Source organism: Canis aureus, chromosome 23 (genome assembly GCF_053574225.1).
Source record: "Canis aureus isolate CA01 chromosome 23, VMU_Caureus_v.1.0, whole genome shotgun sequence".
NCBI lineage: Eukaryota > Metazoa > Chordata > Mammalia > Carnivora > Canidae > Canis > Canis aureus.
In genome coordinates this window covers 14,950,735-14,973,380 of record NC_135633.1, presented here as the reverse complement: position 1 = coordinate 14,973,380, position 22,646 = coordinate 14,950,735, and the positions used below count along the sequence as shown (strand labels likewise).

The 22,646-nt window shown below is 44.4% G+C and overlaps 1 protein-coding gene across 7 annotated transcripts in view; it reads left to right on the top strand.

Moving 5' to 3' along the window:
* Nucleotides 1-22,646, top strand: part of TEAD1 (TEA domain transcription factor 1) — a 268,699-nt gene that overhangs the window by 226,943 nt on the left and 19,110 nt on the right. For all 7 annotated transcript variants that reach the window (XM_077866442.1, XM_077866441.1, XM_077866439.1 and 4 more), the window contains one exon: nt 2,068-2,241. In XM_077866442.1, coding sequence (XP_077722568.1) covers nt 2,068-2,241 — 174 coding nt within the window. The remainder of the gene's footprint in view (nt 1-2,067; nt 2,242-22,646) is intronic.

The following is a 22,646-nucleotide window of genomic DNA, read 5'->3' as shown; positions in this document are numbered from 1 at the left end:
GGGAGTGTCTCAGACATTTCCGTGGGCTTTTGTTGGCTTATAATTGGAAAGATGGTATGACAACATTTGGGAATGTTTACAAAAAGGTCAAAGACATTCCATTATACCCCATAGTCTCAGCTCCTCAACCTGGCAATGGCTTTGACTTTATTTTAAAAATTATCTTCTGTTACAGGTACATCTGTCCCTGCAGAGTGGTTTCCAGCCCTCTGGCTCACCTGAAAGGCAGAGCTTGTTGGGTTCACCTTTTTCATTTCACCTGATACCTTTTAGAGATTTTGAAGCTTTGGTAAAAATATCACTCTGATGTTGGACAAAAAGAGGGGCTTAGCCCTCTCCCAGAAGATGCTAGGCCCTGGCCACAGCCCTCAGGGGTCCATCATCATGCAGGACTGATATCGGAAGGGGTGTCGAGCTTCCTGCCCTTTGGTCCTGTAGCCAGAGCCAATGCCTGCATAGCAAGTCATGGATTTAAACCAGCATTTCTTCAGGAAACATTTATGGGGTTTCATGACCATGTGAGTTTAGGAAACTTCAAGTTATACCAAGTTAAAAAATGTTTTTTAATTATGCTAATACCCACTGTGAATCTCAAAGGAGGGGGTTTTATAAAACAACAATAATAGCTGGCATTTATCATTTACTATTCATTGAATCTGTGAACTCTAGTAACCTCCTTATATGCAATTTCTCATTTAAACCTCGTAGCACTCGTAGGAAGCAGAGGTTAGCACTTTCCCCATTTTACAGACCGGGGAGGAACTCACCCAATGTCTTAGCTCATTTTCAGTGGGCACAGTATTTTGTGCTCGAGCAGGCAGAGTCCAGACCCCGTACTCTTACCCAGGATACAGTACTCTTCTAGTAAGCACTTCGACCAAGCCTTCTTTTTGGGGAGGATTTCTCATTTTAATGGAGTCAGTACTCTGAATGACTGTAGCTGGAGAAAAATATCCATTTAAAATTGAAAAGTAAATAGGGACTGCCAGGGGAGTAGGGACATGGAATTTCTTGTATGAGCCCTGATGGGTTCTAATCTCCCTGCAACACCAGCACCCCCAGATGTCTCTGTGTCCTATTAGGCTGATGTTACAGTCTTCTCAGCCCAGGAGGCAGGCATGGAGGTCCTGGGGTAGAAAGTGTAGGCCATTTCTCAAACCTGGCTCATACTGGAATTCATTTAATGCTCATTAAAAATTACTGATGCCTGACCTCATTTTCTGGGATTCCACGTTAGTCTGGATGGCCCCAGGCATTGGTGATTTTTAAATGTTCCTTGAGAACCATTGGTTTGGATAACTCCTTTGTGGTCCAGTTACCATGTTTTATACCAAAGCAAGAGAAAAAAGGGTCTCTTTCATAAGTTTAAATGACTTAACAGGATTTTGATTGGTTGACTGGTTGGTTTGTGAATGAGTGACCTGTGTTCTCTGATGACTGGCCCCATATAACCTCGTACCACAAATCCTCTCTATGAGCTGTACTCCCGACCCTAACTTTGCAGTGACAACCATGTACTGACCAGCCCCTATGCAGAAGCTTTGGACTGGTTACCAAGGGAACTGGTGAGAAAGAGGCTCAGCACTCTGACTCGTATTGGAGGAAGTTGGTGGGTACCATTGCCCAGAGCACTACATCTGTGCTGTTGCTAGCGGAGCTGGAGCAAGAAGTACATTCTGAGTGACGGTGTTAGTTGACCAAACACCTACTCCTCATTGGGCTTAACTGTAACTCTTGGGCTCCAAAGGGTGTTGCTGTCATTTTCAGTTGAGTCAGGTGACACTTGGTGATAGAACAGTTTCTTGGTTTGGTAGTCGGGTAACTTCAGCTTTTACTACTGTCTACAAAAACGCTTTTTTAGGGAAAATAGATGCCCTTAAACTGATGGTTTTACCCTGAGCTATAATGGCTTTCCTTACCGTCTCCGTCTTTTCAAAGGCACAGACCCTAGGCCATTCAAGGCATGATTCCGGGATTTTGGGACTACTGCTCTTCCAGTTCAAGATAAATGTGCCCCAGGTTGACCAAAGGGTTTGTAATGGGAATGTTTCTGTTGGTTTCTTACAGTACAACAAACACCTCTTCGTGCACATTGGGCATGCCAACCATTCTTACAGTGACCCATTGCTCGAATCAGTGGACATTCGTCAGATTTATGACAAATTTCCTGAAAAGAAAGGTGGCTTAAAGGAACTGTTTGGAAAAGGCCCTCAAAATGCCTTCTTCCTCGTAAAATTCTGGGTGAGTAAGACATGGCTGTGGTGGTGGTGGGTTTCTTCTGCACAGTTGCATCCTGTTGGTGGGTGCGGAGCAGCACAGCTGGGCGTCACACCAGCCTGCCCTTGGGGGGCTGTGCTCACCCTGGCCTTGAGTTGTCCCTGGGCACAGGTGCCACCAAGCAGCGTTTGGTGTCCCTGCCAAAGAACAAGAGAGACGGGAGGCCACTGTGGGCTTCGGGGCCCACGCGTGCCAGGCCGGAGACCTCACAGGTGACTGGAGTTATGCTGGAAAACACGGGGGCCCTGGACCTTCTTTCTGTTCTTGCTCCATTGAGCGAGGCGATCTATGAAATTCCACTGGAGCACGGGACCTGAGGCAGAACAGGGCTGGGATGAATGAAGATCAAATTTCCTGCTTCAGGATTTTAAAAGTGGCAGAGAGAATGCAAGACAGCTTTGCCCAAGGTGCTGCCTCCTTTGTGCTTTAAAACCACAAGGCCCGGTTCCCCCTGGTGCTGGGGCTTGCTGCTGTCCCACGGCCTTGGAGGGGAGCTTGGCTTCTGTTCTTTCTACACTAGTCAGGCCCAGGCCTGGGGACTGCTAACAGGTCTCAGGCATGCGGAGGACATGTGCCTAGTGGGGGTGAGGACACCAAGGCAGCAGGACACCAGATGACCCGTTAGCAATGAGTGTTTATACGTCCTCTTCAGTCTCTAGAAAATCTCCTCCAATATTTGCACTCCTTAGTGTGGCACTGGAGGCCCAAAGTGAGCTGGTTCCAGGGTGCTTTCCTTCCGTCTGCCCTGTGCCTGGCTGCTCTGTGTCTGATGGACTCTGTACCTTCTCTGCCCTCCTGCAGGGACACTTCCCTGAGATGGTGGCTCCTTTATGATAGCATATCATAAGGATAGCTCCTCCCTTGGAGCAGGCAGATCATTGATTTTCCTCTTACTCCCAGCACATTTTGTTAATCAGATCCCATGCTGAGTCATAATTACTTGGGTGTGTGTCCCACGCCCCCTCTAGACCCGGACTGGCCCCGGGGCACCTTACTCCTAATAGTGGCTCCCATTTACTGAATACCTGCTGGGGGCTGTGCTAATAATGCTTTCTGGCACTTCCTCCAGTCCTCACAGTGTGAAGTGGAATTTGCCTCCTGTCCAGCTAAGAAAACAGACTCCGGAGATGACAAAGGACAGGCTACTTGTAGGGTGGGGACCCTGGGCCTCTTATTAGATGAGTTTGGCTGTAGCGCCTCCGCTCTTTTTTCCTGACTGCTTCACACCCTGTGAACCCTATCCCATGGAGGAGAGAGGGGGTGTCTTTCCGTCCATCTGTTCACTGAGGATTCTCCAATACTGAGCAAACACCTTCACGAAACAGCCCAACAAATGGGGACATAAGTGGATAAATTAAGGAAAATGTTTTAAATTTCTTGGAGAATTTACATAGTAAATTTAGTTTGTTTAGTTTCTTGTGTCCTTACATGATAACTAGATTTCATTTTTCATGATTCTGTATTGAATTAGGATTGTGAAAATAGCCTTCTACTTATATTAATGTTCTTGGGACAGGTAATATACATGGATAACCTGAACAAGCAAGAAGACCTTTCTAAATTGGGGGCTGCCACTAGTGATTAGAATGGTGGTTGGAGGTCAGTTATTATGTGGTAACACAGCAGGTTTCAAGGTATGGCCTGCGGACTCCCAGGGAGTTCATCGATATCCTTTCAATGGGCTGAGAAGGCCAGAGCTATTTGCACTGTGACACTGAGCGTGTGAATACTGCTGATAGGCACACTGATAGTTCAGAAGCAGTAGGGTAAAACGCTGAAGCTTTGGCTTCATCCAGCTGGTCTGCACACACAGTTTTTAAAAAGAGAACTGGTTACACCAAGAAGGTCTTCTATAAATTTTATTACATCTTGAACCTAGAATACACATTGCAAATGAATACACTGAGCCTGCCTGCCTGCCACTTCAAGGAAAACAACTGACAGTATTTATTACCAAAGGAAAAATTCCAGCTTTCTAGTAAAAATAAGAGCTTTGGAAAACTTGTATCCACCTCCATGAACTTGATAGCTTCCCAGTACTTTTTTTTTTTTTTCCCTAAAGATTTTATGTATTTATTCATGAGAGAAACAGAGAGAGGCAGAGACACAGGGAACTCGATGCAGGACTCGATACAGGGACCCTGGGATCACAACCTGAGCCAAAGGCAGAAGCTCAACCCCTGAGCCACCCAGGTGCCCCAACAGCTTCCCAGTACTTAACAGATTTTTCTGGTGAGACCCACAGCCATATTAACAAAAGTGATATATTTTTTTGATATTGTATGAGATAAACCAGTGGATTTTCATGGACTAGAGTATGAAAAGTTCGTTGATAACGGTTTCAGATTCCACACTGCAGCTAATTTTTAAGAAACTGTCACTTGTTAAATTTTGGTATAGTATTACAGAAAAATGACCACAATTATCTGAAAAGCCTGTTAAAATACTCTTCCCTTTTCTAGTTCCAGATTTGTGTTAGGCTGGATTTCTTTTTTTCTTTCTTCTTTCTTTCTTTTTTCTTTTTTTTTTTTGTATACTTGAACCAAAACAGCACATCATGGCAAACAATGTAGAAGCATGCTTGAGAATCTAGGTATTTTCCATGAAGGCACACATTAAATGTATTTCCAAAGTGTAAAACAGTACTACCCTTTCAATTTTTCTTTCGTTTTTGAAAATATAGGTATGTCTAATTAAAAAAGAAAAAGATATAATGAGTTTATTTTTTTAAGCAGATAATAAATATGTTTTAAATGTTCTCACTTTAAATTTCCACTACAGAAAGTGTAGCTAGATGTAACTTACAGAAACAAAAGCTCTTTGAGGACCTCAATCAATTTTAAGAGCAGAAAGGGGTCCTGAGATCAAAAAGTTTGAGAGCCACTATTGTGAAGGATATAAAAAGAGGCCGTTCTACTCAGGTTAATTATAATTAATCAGTAATTATAGGATATGATGAAAGGAAGCCATTTTTAGCACTTTCAAATGAAACGGTATTGGTTTTTAATGATAATAAGATTTCTTATAATTAGCATATTATTTGGATATAAAGCAGAAGAGAAAGTCCTTAGAAAGCTGTTCTTGTTTTTGCTTCCCAAATTTTCCATTTCGTTTGGGATAATTTTAATCAACGCTTTCAGTGATGGTGCTTTTGGTCATAGATCCCCAAGTAGTGAGGTCTAGATGTGTGGTCTAGAGTGTGGTCACTAGTGTGAAATGTCCAAATTTAGAAATAACCGCCCTGAGATTACATATAAACTTATTAACATTTGCAAGATTAAAATAGAGCACTTCTATGAATGTGGTAGACGACTTTCCTCCCTCAGTATAATTGTGAGCAGTACTTAACCTTTCTAAAGACATTCAGTTGCAACAACGTTAAATGAAGAAAGGCCATTCGAATTACATTTACAATTTGCTGCAACTTAAAATCTCATTGGCTTCCTCTACTGCCTTAGTGAGAATAAATTATATTTAAAACACCTATCTTGGGTATCAGGTGTTTCCAGCAGGTGTTTCTTAAGAAGGTTTAAAACTCCCTTTGAAATATTTTTTGTTATCAGCAGGTAACAAAATCAGAATTCTTGTTTCTGTGTGAATTCCATAAATTTCAACAGAGATCCTACACCCATTCTTTATTCTTCCCTCGTTTTCCTCGGTCTCAAAGTGCCTTGAAGTCTCTGGGTTGTCTTCCTTTGCTCATATGATTGTTCCTGAAACTGTTTTCAGAACATCAGCCACTTCAGCCTGGCTCAGCCAGGCCAGACAAGGTCAGGCGGTTGCCGTGGAGGAAGTACTGAGTGCTACCCCCAGCACCTGCACTTCGAGGTCAGCGGCACGGTGGCGCACCAAGTAGTGGTCAGTGCACTGTTCTCAGGGTGGAAGACTGGCCCCCGGGGCCTCGGGCCCCAACACATAAATGAGTGGCAGAGGCGAGGATGCCAGTGTGGGTGCCCCATCCATGTTCCAGCATGCCACTACTTAGCTCCTTTCTATTTCCTAGGACGAGCCTGTCCTATGGACAATACCACGTTTTGCTTATCCATGCACTAATTGATCGAGTTGGGGATTGTTTCCACTTGAGGCTTTTGATCAATTAATTCTGCTATCAAGTCTTTGTGTACAAGTCTTTGTGTGGACATACGGTTTCATTTTGCAGCATCTTTTCTTGGCATTTTTCCTAGGTGTGGAATGTCTGGGTCCCACGGTGGCTCCATGTTTGATTTAAGAAACTGCCATGCTGTTTTCTTTTCTTTTCTTTTTAAGATTTTATTTATTTATTCATGAGAGAGAGAGAGAGAGAGAGAGAGAGAGAGAGGCAGAGACACAGGCAGACGGAGAAGCAGGCTCCATGCAGGGAGCCCGACGTGGGACTCGATCCCGGGTCTCCAGGATCAGGCCCTGGGCTGAAGGTGGCGCTAAACCGCTGAGCCACCCGGGCTGCCTGCCATGCTGCTTTCTTAAGCAGTTTCTACCATTTTACCTTCCCATCAGTGAGATATTAAGGGTCAGTCAACAGCTCCTTCAACCACTAGGGCTGCCAGTATGAGGGTAGGGAGAGGTGACAGCGTTGTAGACAAGGGGCTGGCTAGCGAGAGCGCCAAGATGCAAGGTACAGGTGAGGTGCATTAGATGAGCTCAGGTGCCTTCAAGTATCTTGAGGTACTTTGCACCTAGGTCTTCACTTGTATGGACAGCACAGGTAGGTGGAAAAATTAGGAAGACAAAGAATCAGCATTTGATGTCAGCAGTCAGTGGTTTTAACAATTTTTGAGCCAAGAGAATATTTGGATTCTTCTTACTAAGTGTTACAGTGGCTTTATTTGCCTTTTGCCTTCTCTGTTTTTCTTTTCATGACCATCTCCTGATTATTTCCTTTCTCTTCTTTCCTGCCTACTTGTCATTCACTCTTGTGCATCTTAATCCTACACCTAAAAAATTTTTTTAAATATTTAATTACAAAGAGAAGAAAAAGGATTTTGTGGAAATGGGAGGAAGGGGCTTCTCTCTTTTTCAATAGTTGAACATGACTTAATGAGTCTTTTTTGAGCCAGGCACTCCACCAGGCATAGGCACATACTTGATTATTATTTAATCTTTGTGAGGCACATGTGGTTATTCCCACTTTACACGTGAAGAAATCGAGTCACGGAGAGGCAGAGTGACTTCTGCAAAGTCACACAGCTAATCAATGCCGGGTCAGCTGGACTCTGGAATCTGTGCCCTTTCCGTGAAATCTGTGTATGGCCTCTGCAGGGAGCATGCACAGCTCCCTAGCCCATCCGCTGACCTGTCCTCCTCCCTGGAAGCCAGTGATGATAACCAAAGGGAAGCAGACCAGTTTCTTCCTGAAGTCCTGCCATCATGGGATGCCCTGGCGTCCATTTACGTGGGGGCTTACAGGGAACAGACTGTGGCTACCAGCAAGTGCATGTCAGATCCTGAGACTTACTAGAAAGATCCATACAGCACTATTCGCTACCTTTGCAGGGGGGACTAGGGGAGCGGCATCATCTTTACATTATGATTACAAAAGCAACATCATAATATTCTAGACAGTCTTGGAAATGTATAATTTTTAATTCATTCCTAAATGCACCACAAATATAATCCATGTTTATGTAGCTTGAATGAAGAATGCATTAAACCTGGTATCCTGCTTTTCTTCCCTATCAGACACCCTTCCGTGTGGCCATATGCCACTGTATCGCCAATCACCATTTTTAATGACTATGTGATGTCCTATTTACTGGGTATATCCTAATTTAGCCATTCTTATTTTATTAAGTATTGATCATAATACTTTACATATGTGTGTGCATGTGTAAATAACCACGCTGATTTTTCTAAGGTCGTCAAGCACTGAGTAAGTAGAGCCAGCATCCTCAGAGCCTGGCGTGCCATGATATAAGACAAAACAATTTTCTCTTGTCACTTTGCTTTTTGAATCCCTCTTCATCTCTCTTTCTACTCAAAGATTTTAATTTTTTCTCATTCTCTATAGAAACTATTAATAAGGTTGAATGTACTATTTTCCCTCAATCTTTTTTTTAAAAAGAAGAAAACTTATTTATTTGATAGGGAGAGAGAGAGAGAGAGAGAGCACAAGTAGGCAGACAGCAGGCAGAGGGAGAGGGCGAAGCAGGCTCCCCACCAAGCAGGGAGCCCGATGCTGGGTTCTACCCCAGGACCCCAGGGTCATGACCTGAGCCGAAGGCAGACGCTTAACTGGCTGAGCCACCCAGGTGCCCTGGTTTTCCCTCAATTCTAAGACATACACACGTTCCCATCTCAACAGTTCTAGAAATAGGATGCTGCTTAGAGCAGACGCCATAAGCACTATGCTGGCCCCTCCAGAGATGAGGTTTTCATCACCTGCCCTTTGGGACCTGAGCCAACATTGAAGGCATCTCACCACCACCACCCCAACCTCCCATCACCTTAGTTATTTGCACTAGTAGTACTATAGACGACTAGTGCACATTTTAGCTTAAGTTTGAATTCCTACTTAAAACATCTCAGAAAAGCTAGCATTAAAGTTAATGATCGAGGAGGCATGTGTGGAACCAGATTTGTGATAAATGAGGCAGACTTGCATTAGCAGAGAACCAGACTTTTTTTCTTCTAAGATGGTGATCCATCAGGTGCTGTGTAGGCCCTAAGGATAGAAGAGGTCCACCTGCAAGCAGAGTCCTGCTCCATTTCAGCCCTGAGATTCACGCACATGGGTTGCCAGCGATATGGCACATGAAGCAGCTAATTTAAGGTAAAATGCCAACTGTCTTGGTATTGACCACAGGATTCCCAAAGCTAGACAAGGTGCGGGTATGATTCCATCATGAATCCTAAAAGACAGAAACCCAAGTCCCACTTGCAGCTGACTTTCAAGAGAAGTTCATTTCCAGCCACATGTGGTTTACTGAAGGAAATAAACAGAATTAATGGGTTTAACCAAATAAGAAACACAGTGAAACTAATATTTTTGAAGGAGCCTCAAAAAATTCTGCTCTGTCCTACCGGGGTGTTGAAAACTGTCAAGTTTGGCTCAAAGAAAGACATGTTACTAGCATGTTACTTAAAACCTTACAGATAAAAACGATTTAGAAGAATAGCATGATGAAGACTTAGTCTTAAAACTTTGATTGGAATATTTAAGTAATGTGGAAATGAAATTGGTTATGGATTCTATTGTTAAAGATGATTTTATATGCACTTATATAATGTTTCTTTTTTCCTTTCAAATTATTATTGAATTAATGGTATTTTAGAAACCAGCATAATATGATATTGCCCTGTGGTTAATCATAATGTTTTGCTTTTTAAAATTCTTGAGATGATGATCATTTGTCTAAGCAATTAACGATAAATATGTTTATATTTGTTTTTAAAGATTGTATTTATTTGAGAGCGAAAGTGAGAGAGCACAAGCGGAGCAGGGGGGAGAAGACGAAGCAGAGGGAGAGGCAGGCTCCCCACTGAGCAGGGAGCCCGATATGGGACTCCATCCCAGGACCCTGAGATCATCATCTGAGTTAAAGGCAGATGCTTAACCAACTGAACCACCCAGGCACCCAACAATAAATACATGTATAGTTGTTCAACTTTCTTTACCTTATTTTTCTAGGGGAAGAAAACGAAAGGCTAGTTTTACTAACTAGAGCAGTTGTGAGAAGATCGTATAAAACAGAGCGAGGGAAGGCTAGTTATCTGGAAAGAGGACAGCAGCCTTTAGAAGATGCTTTTATCTTGGTAGGAATTAAATCACATTTGTTGGACAAAATGACAGGCGCTATAAATAAAACAACTGGGCTTTATGTAAGAAGAGACACCGGATGCACATGGAAGCTGCCCGAATGGCCCCCTCCAGAGTGGCAGCCTGTGTCTAATTGGATTCAGCATGATTTTGATTGGAGTTGTAGACTTGAGTCTATCATTTGGAACCAAACCCGCCCGTTGCTATTCGTGGAAAAGGAAGTTAGCAAAATGGAGTGATTTGCTCCCCACACGTCCTAAGCTGCTATCAGCAAGGGAAGGGCTTCTCAGTTCAACAAGCCTTTCATGTCTCTGTACTTCCGTCTCATCTCAAAATAGTGTTAAGTCCTGAAATTACAAGAGCAGTATCGAGTGGTGGCATGACGTAGATGGAAGGAAGATTAGCAAGTAAAACCACTATGTTCAGAGGTATTTATGAGGCTAATACATAATAATATATCGTGGGTGTTCTGTGATCATTTTTACCAGTGGTCTGTTTTTTTTAAAAACTATCTCTTAAAAAAAATAAAATAAAATAAAAAAAATAAAAATAAAAACTATCTCTTAAAGGCAGGTTCTGATACTTCATGGGGGGAAGGGCATGTGGATAAGGGGAGTCCATGAACCTGCACATGCTTCCATTTTGGTTTGATTTCCTAAGAAAACTACCTGAAGCTTGTTAGCATTTTTTGCTTTGCTGTCTATTGTTGCTTCCTTCCTGTTTTCCTTTCCCCTATTGCACAGGGATAGGACTTTGTAGGCCCACCACCCCCACACTCCCAGGAAGCAGGGATCCCATCTGTAACTTTTGCATCTCCAGCAGTGCAGTGCATATAGCGGATTTTTAACAGTTTAAAAAAAAAAAAATCTGTTGGCTGAAAGGTCATTTTATTTCCTTCCCTACACCTAGATAAAGTGCTATACATCAGGGGCTATGACACACCTGCCAGGTAGCCAGCACAGACATCACGTGCCAGTAGAGGAAGCATCTGATAGTTTATTGAGGGATGCTTCTAAAGGAATGTACTGAAGCCAGGGAGGACACCTTGAGAGATGCACACCAGAGCTTTTCCAGGCCATCTCTGGAGTTTGTTATGTTCTCTTAGAAATAGTTTTTGCATTTGCATTAAGTAATAAACATATACACCCTGGTGAGTCATTTAGTCAACATTCAGTGAACTCTACACTGATCCTAGAGACCTGGGAAAACAGACCTGAGTAAGAGGCACACCTTAGGGTCTGGTATGGGATGGCAGGTGAGTGACAGCACCATGGGATAGGAGTTGTGTCGGAAAGGTGGAAGCACAGAGGTAGAAGGAACCCTTTTTGCCTGCGAACATTCCAGAGGCCTTACAAAGACATAGTATTTGAGCAGAATCTTAAAAGAATTTGGTCAGTGGAAGGGGAGTGGGAAGGAGTTCAGGGGACGTAGACTTTTGTTCAGAGACAAGGAATCCTACTGGGAGGCATTGAAGGTCTTCTAGAACTTGGAGAACAACGAGAGATGAGGCGGAAACCTTGATCTCTGTTGCCATTCCTCTACTTAAAAGACTTCCTGAATCCACCTGAAAATATAAGGCAGAATAGGACAGCCTAGAAAGTAGGAGCAGAAGCTCGCTCTGCTTTTCCCCCAATCCCTTAACCTCAGTCACTATGGATACTTTTTTTTTTTTTTTTTAACTTGAACACTTAAAGACATCTAGGCAGAAAGTAAATTAGAAGTTCCTTAACCTCTTGCGAGATCCCGTCTGAGAGCTGTTCCTCTAATGCTTTCTGACCTGGGTCATCTGGCTTAAGTGGTTGCTCACACAGCCCAGCTCAGGAGTCCATCCTTTCCTGCACGAGGATGTTGAACTCCACACCCCAAGGTTACAGGCTGAGATGCTAAGCCCCTGTCCTCCCAAGAGCTACTGCTAACCAGAGGGTCCAGGGGCAGGCAAACGCATGATGCATTTGCACACCCCAGTATTTGCCCTGTTGATGGTGGCACAATTAGCTTCTCTGCAACTGTACCTCAAAAAAAACCCGAGAAGGAAAGAACTAAGGTGTCAGTGTCACGGTGTTCTCATCTCCAGACCTGGTTTTGTAAGAAATAAGTGACTTATTTGGACATAGTCATAAACCTCTCAGGGGTCTTGGTCAATTGTCTAAAATGAGACCCAGGCCCTTGGTGATATATGAAATCCCTCCCCACTGTGCAAGTGGAGATCCAGAGTACATCCAACCTCCCACCCTATTTTAATTTACTTTTTACATTACAAAAGCAATATAAGCTTATTATAACTAGTCCAAGGAGATCAAAAGACCATAAAAGAAAAAGTGAGGTTTCCCCACAGCCATGTATCCTTCTGGAGTTTTTACATGCATCTACAAACATTGTACATTATTTGATTTTACTAAAAAGAATTATATTCTGATGTGAAAATGTTGGGGTTCAGAGTGAACAGTCAAGAAAGAATCCTTGAGACATACTCAGTTTTGTTTTTGTTTAAGATCTCATTTATTTGAGAGAGAGAAAGAGACAGCATGAGCAGGAGGAGGGGCAGAGGAAGAGTGAGAGAATCTCAAGCAGACTCCTTGCTGAGCATGAAGCCTGATGTGAGGCTCGATCCCATGACCCTGAGATCATGACCTGAGCTGAAACCAAGAGTCAGACACCAAACTGACTGAGCCACCCAGGCACCCCAAGTAGGGTGGCTCTCTTAAATCACGGAGGTAGTACCTGTGGGCAGAAAGAATCGCATTGAGGTTATGAGGGGGTGGCCAATTAGAACCTTTCAAGTTGCAAAGGGGTTGGGGATAGTCAAAATCTCTAAGGAAATTTGGAAGCAAGGTTTGCAGGACCTTGAGGGCTAGCTGTTGGGCCTTAGCCATGAGGCCCTTCAAATGTATATCAGTGGGCCATATGCTTGAGGATGATTGCTAACATATAGCTTGGGGGGTGGGGGTGGGGTAGAGATATGGGAACTTCCCAAAGGAATTTTTACGTGTTAAAGTAGGTTTATAGGATCCTGGAGGTCAGGATAACATTAAGCCAAGATTGCTTTTGCCCTTAGCAAACTATTATCCTCAAGGCATTTAAATTTCTAGAGGAAGATCACTCTGCCTGTCTCAAGGACTTGTCAGTGGGCTGTCAGTTGTGAGATTTAATGTTTTTCTTACTTAAAATATCGTGAACAGAAAATGTCTTTTTACAGCAATGAGATTTAAGAGTAAGTCCCAATTTTTATTATTCTTTTTGGTAAACATGACTTGCCAGTAGAGGTGCCAGATTTAGCAAATAAAAATACAGTCACCCAGTCACATTTTAATTTCAGGTAAACAACATACACTTAAGTGCACATGTGTCCCGTGCAGTCTTTCAGACACAGATAATAAAAAAGTTTCTTACCTAAAAATCAAATGTAACTGGGTGTCTTGTATTTTATTTGGCAACTCTACGCTTGTTAATTGATTTGTTGTCATTCCATAAAGGACTCTTTTTTGCACAAAAACTCCAGACCAGAAAAAGGTCCTTTTTCCATCTTGGAAAGGGTGGTCTCTGGCCAGTGTTCACACACCTGAAGAATGTGATGTGTGCAGGGCTAGCTCAGCTGGGAGCCCAGGACTCATTAACCGCCTCCATTGGCAAGAACTGCCCTATGCAGCTGCTTTGTACTTGGAGCTGAGACCTTGGCTCTTTCATCCCAGCTACTGTGTGAAGTCACCAGTGGCAGTTACCTGAAGTTGTGTGGGTGATATTAATTGAATTTTTTTTAAATGAATGCTGGTATTTGTAGGAATTTGCAATGCAAACAGCCAGCCTTTCAAGCAGTGCATATTGTAATTAAAGCAAGCTTTTAAGATTCTTTGAAGTACTAAATGTTTATGAAATTCAAATAGGGGTGCCAATCTGCACAATAAAGGGGCTCTTGGTGGTGTTTTTTTAAATCTTCTATTTTGTAGATGTAAATATATGCCATAATTAGTGGAAAGTAACTTGAAGAGCCAGGCTGAGTTTATTCCTATTATTCTTATTTAAAACAGCTGTGGCAGGAACCCTACAGCTGCTGTCCCGTTGTGTTGGGCAAGGGTGCAATGGTCTGAGGGGAACGTTTTAAAGACTTGCTTCCCCGAGGTCAGCTTCATCACTCTCCCCCAGTGCAGGTTGCCTTGTTGGGGAGGTGTCCCAGGGTCATCCCAGCGATCCCCCAACTCAATCCACTGATGCCAAGGGGGTGGGCCAGGGGGCAGATGCATGCAAATGAGTCAGGCCGGAGGGTTTGAGAGCAGCCTGCATCCTCACGCCTGCCCTCCCCCCCCCACAACCAGGGGGGCCCCCCCAGCACTGCCTCCTAGGCTACTTCTGCCCGCCGGCTTATTGCCCAGTGCAGAGCGATTGTCCTTTGGCGCCTGCGGGAGCAGCTGCAGGCCCACGTGGTGCCCTGCCTGGCCGAGCCTGGCCATGTGGCAGGCCTGGCCAGCCGCCCACTGCAGGGCCCGGCTCCCAGTGCCGCCTGCCAAGGAGCCAGATGCTGCCATTGGAAAAAATTGCTTCACAATTTGAAATCTTGGGCCTTTGATCATGGCTCAGAGAGGATGAAGAGGAGAGGTTCAAAGTGGCGGTTTGAAAATGCCAGCGTCTCCTTGCATCCATCAGTGCCTATTAGGACTGTCTCTTATGAGGGGACAGTCCTCTTGATGTTTTCATTTTTGCAACGGAGCCATTCCCACCCAGTTCTTCCAAGCCCTGGGGAGTGGAAGGGGGGGTCTGGGTGGGAAGGGAGTGACCAGCTGCCGCCTCTTTCCCTAACCTGGTGCCCCTGCCCCCTCCCCTGCTTCCTCCCTGTCCCCCCAGCAGGATTCTTCCCTCCGAAGCAGCCTAGCGCCACTCCTGGGTGAGCTGTGCCCTTGGGTCTCCACTTGGCAGCTCTAGTGTTCATCTCCTGGTCCTTCAGCCACCTGGAGCCAGGTTTCCAGAGCCCTGGGCTCTGCACCCGTGGCCCCCTGGCCCAGCCCTCCCCTTCGAGGACTCTGCATCCTACTTAACAGGGCTCAGCCTCATTTTCCCTCACTCATAAAATGGGAAGGATCATATCTTTGAAGTATCTTGCTTTTTTATTTCAAATTTCAGAAACATAAACAGTAGAACAGACACGTGAATAAACGGGCTAGCGGAATGAGAGGTAATGAGACACAAATCCAGAGAACTGTCTGGTGACTTAAGTGTTTCGGCTGCATTTGAGGAGTATGAGACGAGGATGTTTATTTAAGAGAAAGTTTCGGGAAAGTGTGAGGCTTCCTTTTTTTGTCGTTCTTGTTTCTTTGCTGTCTGATGCAGTCAGCTTTGTCTGCCCGGCACTGTGACCTGCTTCTACTTTGACCTCGTATCGCTTTGCAGGACTTGCCAACCAGCAGACTCTGAAGTTCTTAATTGATTCAATACACATTTATTAACAATTGCCTTTTTTTTTTAATTTCCAGAATTCTGTAACCTCTCTAATCATCTCTTTGTGGGAAAGATGGCAATTTGGTGCTTGTTGAGCTGTTAGACTCAAAGCTTAAGACAGATCGTAAGCTCACAGATTAGAAGAAGTGCTGATTTTACTCTTTGGGAAAAGCCATCGTTGTAGCTGTCCTGCATGCTGGATCCTTGTGCACTGAGGCTCAGCTCAGACTGGCTCTGTGGAGACTGGTTTTGATAATGAATTAGGAACCCCATTTATATGAGGTCACATCTATGTCCATGTAACTTGAGGCTCTGTCCATATCTGTTCTGGGGTGCGAGGATTCCCCGAGTTACTAGGAGCGGTGGTTCTGTTGCTAAAGGCTGCCAGTTAGGTCTCCTCTGCATTATCTCTTCCCATCACCCTGGTGGCTTCTTGAAGCAAGTCTTCTCTGTAGGTGATAGAGACCCCAAGAAGTCACCACTCTCCATGCTGTCGGTCAGATGGCTGGGATACAGTAAGTACAGAGGAAAAGTCAGATTTCTCAAATATCTGGATTAGCTGGAAGGGAGATCCGAAATCAAGATGGGGTTTATTTATTTATTTTATTTATTCATTCATGAGAACCAGAGGGAGAAGCAGGCTCCATGCAAGGAGCCCGATGTGGGACTCGATCCCGGAACTCCAGGATCATGCCCTGAGTCAAAGGCAGATGCTCAACCACTGAGCCACCCAGGCATCCCAGGATGGGGTTTTAAAAGATAAACGTAGAACTTGAATCCAGGGAAGCAGACAGGGCCTGAAGAACCTTGTCGGTGAGAAGGGGAAAGGACAGGTAAGAGCAAGGAGGAAACATGAAAACTGCGTAACTGTCCAACAGAGGTGTTCTCGGGCCTGCGTGATTCCAGGAGGCAGAGCTCTCAGGGCAAGTCACAGGGGAGCCAGTTGCAACTTGAGGTGTGTGGTAGCTGAGTCACCTCCAAGACCTTAGCCATGGGATCTGTGAATATATTGCATTGCACACAAAGGGGCATCGGGTTGCTTATCAGCAGCTAGGGAGAGTATCTTGGATTATCTGAGTGGACCCAGGGTAATCACCAGGTTCCTTAGAAGTAGAAGAGGAGGGCCAGGGAAAGATGGCAGCTGCCAGAGAAGGACACCGCCTGCTTTTACAGGCTCTGAAAATGGGGGGCCGGGCCCAGAGACAAGGAACGTGGGTGGCCTCCAGACCACTGCTGGAAGAAGCAAGGAAAGCAGATCCACCCTCACCCCAAAAGCTCTGGAGAGGCTCACAGCGCTGCCCACACCCTGAGCTTACCCTGGGGAGACCAATGTCAAAGTGTGTCCTGTAGAAGTATAAGATCATAAATTGTGGTTTGGGGGTTATTTTAAGATTTTATTTTTATTTATTCATGAGAGACACGCAGTGAGAGGCAGAGACACAGACAGAGAGAGAAGCAGGCTCCCTGTGGGGAGCCCGATGTGGGACTCGATCCCAGGACCCCAGGATCACAACCTAGGCAACGGCAGATGCTTAACCTCTGAGCCACCCAGGTGCCCCAAATGTGTTGGTTTAAGCCACTTAGTTTGTGGTCATTCGTTAAGCAGCAGTAGAAAACTAATATGTCAGGAAAAAGAGCTAACAAGTCTGCCTAGCACATGGTATTTTCTTAAAGCAGTGATTTTCCTGTACCTAAAGATATTTAGCCCGAAGGCAGCACAGGTCAGCATACTGTAGAAGGGATTCCTGCATTTGGTAGTAGGAGAAAGAATTGGTCTCTAAACCCAGTTCGTATATAGGATCTCTAGGTTCTAAAGCAAAATGGGCAAGACTCCTTAGAAGGGCCTGTTTAGAATTCCCCTCCCCAGCCACACTTGTTGTGTGCGCACACGTGTGCGTGTTTAACTCCAGATCCTGGCCCATAACCATTTTAAGCTGACTTGACCTCAAAGGAAAGGATAGGACATGGTTTGAATTTAGGATTTGTTGGGAAGATAAGTTTGCTGGGTTTTCACCATTTCTCGGATTTTTTAATGTTAATTTGCTTTTAGAAACTATCCTGTGGTCAGAGAAAAGCTGATGTGGGCAGAAATCGTATCTCTGATACCAGCACATTCTTTATTTGCTTGTCTTCAGAACTGTATGAAATAGGTTTGCCCTGAGTTTTCAATTGGGAAAAAGGAGTCAAGAGGGTGGGTAATGAACTCAGTGCAAATCTAAGGCTCATCACAGAGTTTGCCTCCTTTGTTGTTGATTCGATGCTAGAAATTCTGTCTTTGATATTACCTTTGCTCCATAGGAGCTCAGAGAATGCATTTCCTTCTGGAGGTAATCGTAACATCCTCAGCTGACAGATGATTATCTTTCACATCAATACCTCCTCCTAGAAAATTCCTGAAGAACAGCTGTGATATGGTTGGATGGCTACATGATTATTTTCCATGTTCAAGAGTAATTGCAGAGCAGTTGTAATAGCAAATGGGTTGTTTACTGTTAGTTGAGAAGCCTTTTAAAAGCCAACCTGTTAAATTTATACTAATAATTAAAGTTTTCTCAAATGTTAAAAAAAAAAAAAAGGAAGATAATAATGAAACCATCTATCCCTCTTATCTATATGGAAGCTAAAATGTGCATGGTCCTCGTGACCCAGTGGTTCCACTCCTGGGGAACTTCCACCCAACAGAAATGCATACATATGTTCATCAAAAATATATGCAAGGGTGTACAGAGTAACACTTTTTTGGGGAGTGGGAGAGGGGCTGGTGGGGAGGGAGAGAGAATCTTAAGTAGCCTCTGTGCTCAGCATGGAGCCTGATGTGGGGCTCGATCTCACAACCTTGAGATCATGATTTGAGCCAAAACCAAGAGTCAGAAGCCCAACTGACACCCAGGCACCCCTACTGAGTAGCACTCTTCATGATCAGTCCCATTTGGAAACATCGCCAGTGCCCATCAGTAGTAGACTGCATAGATCGTGGTATTTTTTTCATTCAGTGGAATACTCTGTACAGACAAGGGTGAATGAGCTTACATACAGCCCTGAATGCATCTTACACACTATAGTGCTGAGCATATGGAACTAAACACAGAGTCCACACTCTGTGATTCCATTTGAAGTTCAAACCACCAGACAGAACTAAAATACAGTGTTTTAGCCTCTAGATCACCCCTGGGAGTTATGGGGCTGATTACTGGAAGAGAGCATGGGTGAGAGGGCTTCTGTTTCTTCACCTGGGTGCTGGTTACATGGTGTGTTTGCTGTATGAAAACTAATTGAGTTGTAAACCTGTGATCTGGGCATTTCTCTGAACGTATGTCGGGCTTTGATTTTATGTAAAAAAAAAAAAAACAAAAACAAAACAGTTAACTTCCATAACTTTAGAACTCATAACTTGGTGGCCTAATTTCTGAGCAGGTTTTCATAACGTGTATATTTTAATAGCCTCATTTTTGATACTTCCTGTCGTTAAAACTACAGGTCGTCCATTCCCAATTAAAACTAACTAAGGGGATCCCTGGGTGGCACAGCAGTTTGGCGCCTGCCTTTGGCCCAGGGCGTGATCCTGGAGACCCGGGATCGAATCCCACATCGGGCTCCCGGTGCATGGAGCCTGCTTCTCCCTCTGCCTGTGTCTCTGCCTCTCTCTCTCTCCTCTCTAGAGCTCTCTGTGACTATCATAAATAAATAAAAATTAAATAAATAAATAAATAAATAAATAAATAAATAAATAAATAAATAAATAAAACTAACAAATTATTTGGGAGAATTCTAAGGGACAGTGGTGAGCCAAAGGTCAGAGGGTGGGGATGGTCTGCCCAGGTGCCGGCAGTAAGGACGTCCATGGTCTTAGAGAAGGTTAGTGGCAAAACCCATCTGAAAATCATTCTCGCTTTTATTCTCACCATGTGCGCATGGGCCTAAACAATGCCATTGATAAAACACTCCTAAAAAGATTTTTTTCTTTTGTAGCCTAAGTCCTAAATGATTGAAGTTAGTGTTTTTTATTCATACATGCACATACTTTATTTTTGTGTGTGTATATATATATATATATATGTATATGTGCTTCAATTTAGCACACTTCTAGTAACTATTGTGTTACTCTAATAACACACGTGGACTCAGCCTTGTGTCCGTGCCTAGAGCCATGTGAGCTGCAGCCCTGCAGTCCTGCTGCTTCCTGCGGTTATACAGTAGGTTAGGAAATGAGCCATGAGAGCACAGCCCTTACGAAGACAGGAAAACAGAACTTGAGTTACTTCAATTGTCATTCTGTTACTGCTTGAGGAGTGTGTGTGTGTGTGTGTGGTTAAAGTCTAAAACAGTGCAACAGAGTGCTGATTATTACTGCAAATAATTTTGTCAAATAGACAAAAGAGGGTCTTAAAAACGAATCCAGTGTAGTCATGTCTACACAGCGTGCCGCTGCAGTGGGACAGCAGCTTTGACCGGCGCTGCTTAGGCGTGGAAACTCAGAGGTGCGCACGTGGAGGCTGTGGGCATTTCCAGCAATTTTGCTCACATCACATTGGGGCAAATGCCATTCTGAACTTTGTTAACATTTTTAAATTGTGTATAGGGACTGATTATGTAGTGTGTTTACTTCTGTGCTTGCTTCAGCTATTAAGTGTCCAAATTAGCCTACGTTGTTAATGCCTTTGAAGTGCATAAAGTCAAATGTGGAGCATTTGAAAAAAGGGCAGAAAAAGCATTGTGCCTGGGGGGCTGAGGTGCCTGCTGTTCTAAAGCAGCCTTCCGCCTGGTGGTATCTGTGACATGGGTGGAGGTTGGTAATTTAAAAGAAATAAGCTGTTTGGTTGCCTCTGCCGTTGACCCACGTCTCCAACCCTGTGCTCCTTCCCGCTCCACTCACACCAAAAACACCAGACTGCTTTTGACTGTTCACCAGTCTTACAAAACAACTTGATTGTGTCAAAAATAATGAGTATTTGTATTCACTATCCGTGTATTTATAGTTCATCAAACCCCTTTCAATGTTGGAAACTTTTTTAAGTTGAAAGAAAGGAAAGTAAAAGTAATTTCTGTTGGCACCTGCTGTACCTGCACTTATGATTGCATCCATGTTGGGGGGCACCGAAGTGTCCATCAGTAGAGCAGTTAGTAATTATTAGGGTGCATCTGTGGAATGGAATAGTATGTAGCCACTGAAATGTGGGGCTGCTCAGGTTTTAAAATGGCTGTTATTCCTAAAATGGTATTTCATATCAGTAATGTATGAGTCCTAGGATGTAGCTCTCTATTTTAATATTTTCAACAAAGTTTCAAAGAGCACCATTTTTTGTGCACACACACACACAAAAGCAGATGTGTATGCTTGTGTATCTGAGTGCTAGCTATCTCCAAAAGGACACTTGAGAAACAAGTAACACGGGACACCAGTAGGGAGGTTGGCAAGATTAGGGATAGAAATAAAATGTCTATTCCAGTTTGACCTTTTTTTTTTTTTTTTTACTTACCACATGTGTTTTTAAAAGTTTTTTTTGAGAAAAAAAAACTAAAACTTTTCGGCACAAACTGTACCATAATTGTGAAAGCATAAATGTCACCACTGAAAAGTACCTGAGCTGATTCCCAGGACCCTGGGAATCATGACCTGACCTGAAGTGCTGAAGACAGGTGCCCAACCACTGAGCCACTCAGGCGTCCCTGCTTTTTTTTTTCCCCCTGAGGTTTATTTATTTGAGAGAGAAATGGGGAGGGGAGGTGCAAAAGAAGAGGGAGAGAGAATCTTAAGTAGACTTCACACTGAGCGTGGAGCTGATGCAGGGCACAATCCTACGACCCTGAGATCACCACCTGAGCCAAAACCAAGAGTCAGGTGCTTAACCGACTGTTCCACACACTCCCTTGAAGGCCCACTTTTAGTGCGGGTCAAGTGGCAGCTGCCCTGGAAAGCTAGATGGAATCCCAGCTCGGAGCTCCCGTGTGTGCCTTGGACACGTTGGTAACGTTGTCCTGGCGGCTGGAGCTCAGCAGCCCCTGGGAGCTCCAGGGCAGATTGCAGTCAGGTTCAGACATCATCCTTTCTCGCTATCCTTTCTCAGAGCCAACATCAAACCTTTGAATGTGAGAAAAATGTACACCTGGGTATTTTTATTTATTTACAGTTTGCACCCTATATAATTCCCAAAAGCAAAATGTGAAAGAGTGTTACTAAATTTATGAGTAATATAAAACTGGACAAGTACAAGTAAAAGCAGATTGTAATCCCGTAAAAGGAGCCGTACGCTGGCGGTTAGTAGCTATGAGAACTACCTGGGATAGGTAATTACTCAAGTTGAGCTCCGAATTTAGCTTTGAATTTCTTGGCATGTAACAAAAAAGGAGGAGGGGGGATGTAAAGCATCTGGTTCTTTTCATTTGAAGCCAGAAAATAAGTTTTGCCTAAGGAAAGGGACATTTTCTTGGTCCTCAGTTCAAGAAGGAAATTCAAGTGCAGATCCTTATTAAAAACCTATGGGGGATGACTCAGGTCTTCTTAATGGTTAGTGCGGTCAGGGTGTTACAGTTAGCTAGCCACAATGTGCCAAACCTCACAGACTGGGTCTCGACCGGGTGTCAGGTCCACCCGTGTGTCCCCAGACCCCACAGCGGTGCGGATCCACCATCCATCCCTTGCGTGGACCACTTCGACCTCCCCCGGCCCTATCCGTGCCTGTGCTCTCACTCAGCCAGAGTCGTCTCCACGCTGCGCTCAGGGGGCCCTGTAGGAGCGCAGGTGCATCCGTAACCTGTCACTGGGGCCCGCCTGTGCACGTACATCTCCCGTGTCCCTTGGTTTGAGAATTTAAGACCGAAACCCGCCCACCTCTCCTGCCACCCTCCTGCCCTTGCTCCCTTTAGCCCAGCCGTTCCTTAGCCTTGTTTCTGGTTCTGTGCACATTTTACCCACTCTCTCAGGGCGTGTTCACCTGCCTAGGCTGGCTCTCCTTCTGTTGGATCTGAGCTGCATCATCCTTGGAAGCTTCCCTGACCCTGGCGTTGGTTCTCGTGGCCCTCTGTGCCTCTTTCAGGAGCGCTCATCCCCATGGTGGTGCCCTTCCTACTAAATTGAGAGCCCGTGGCAGCAGGGACTGGCCCAGGTCTGCCTCACTCTGACCCCCAGCTCCATGCCCAGTGTCTGGTGTGTGCCATAGCCAGTTGGTAGGTATTGGAGGGGAGGGAGCCC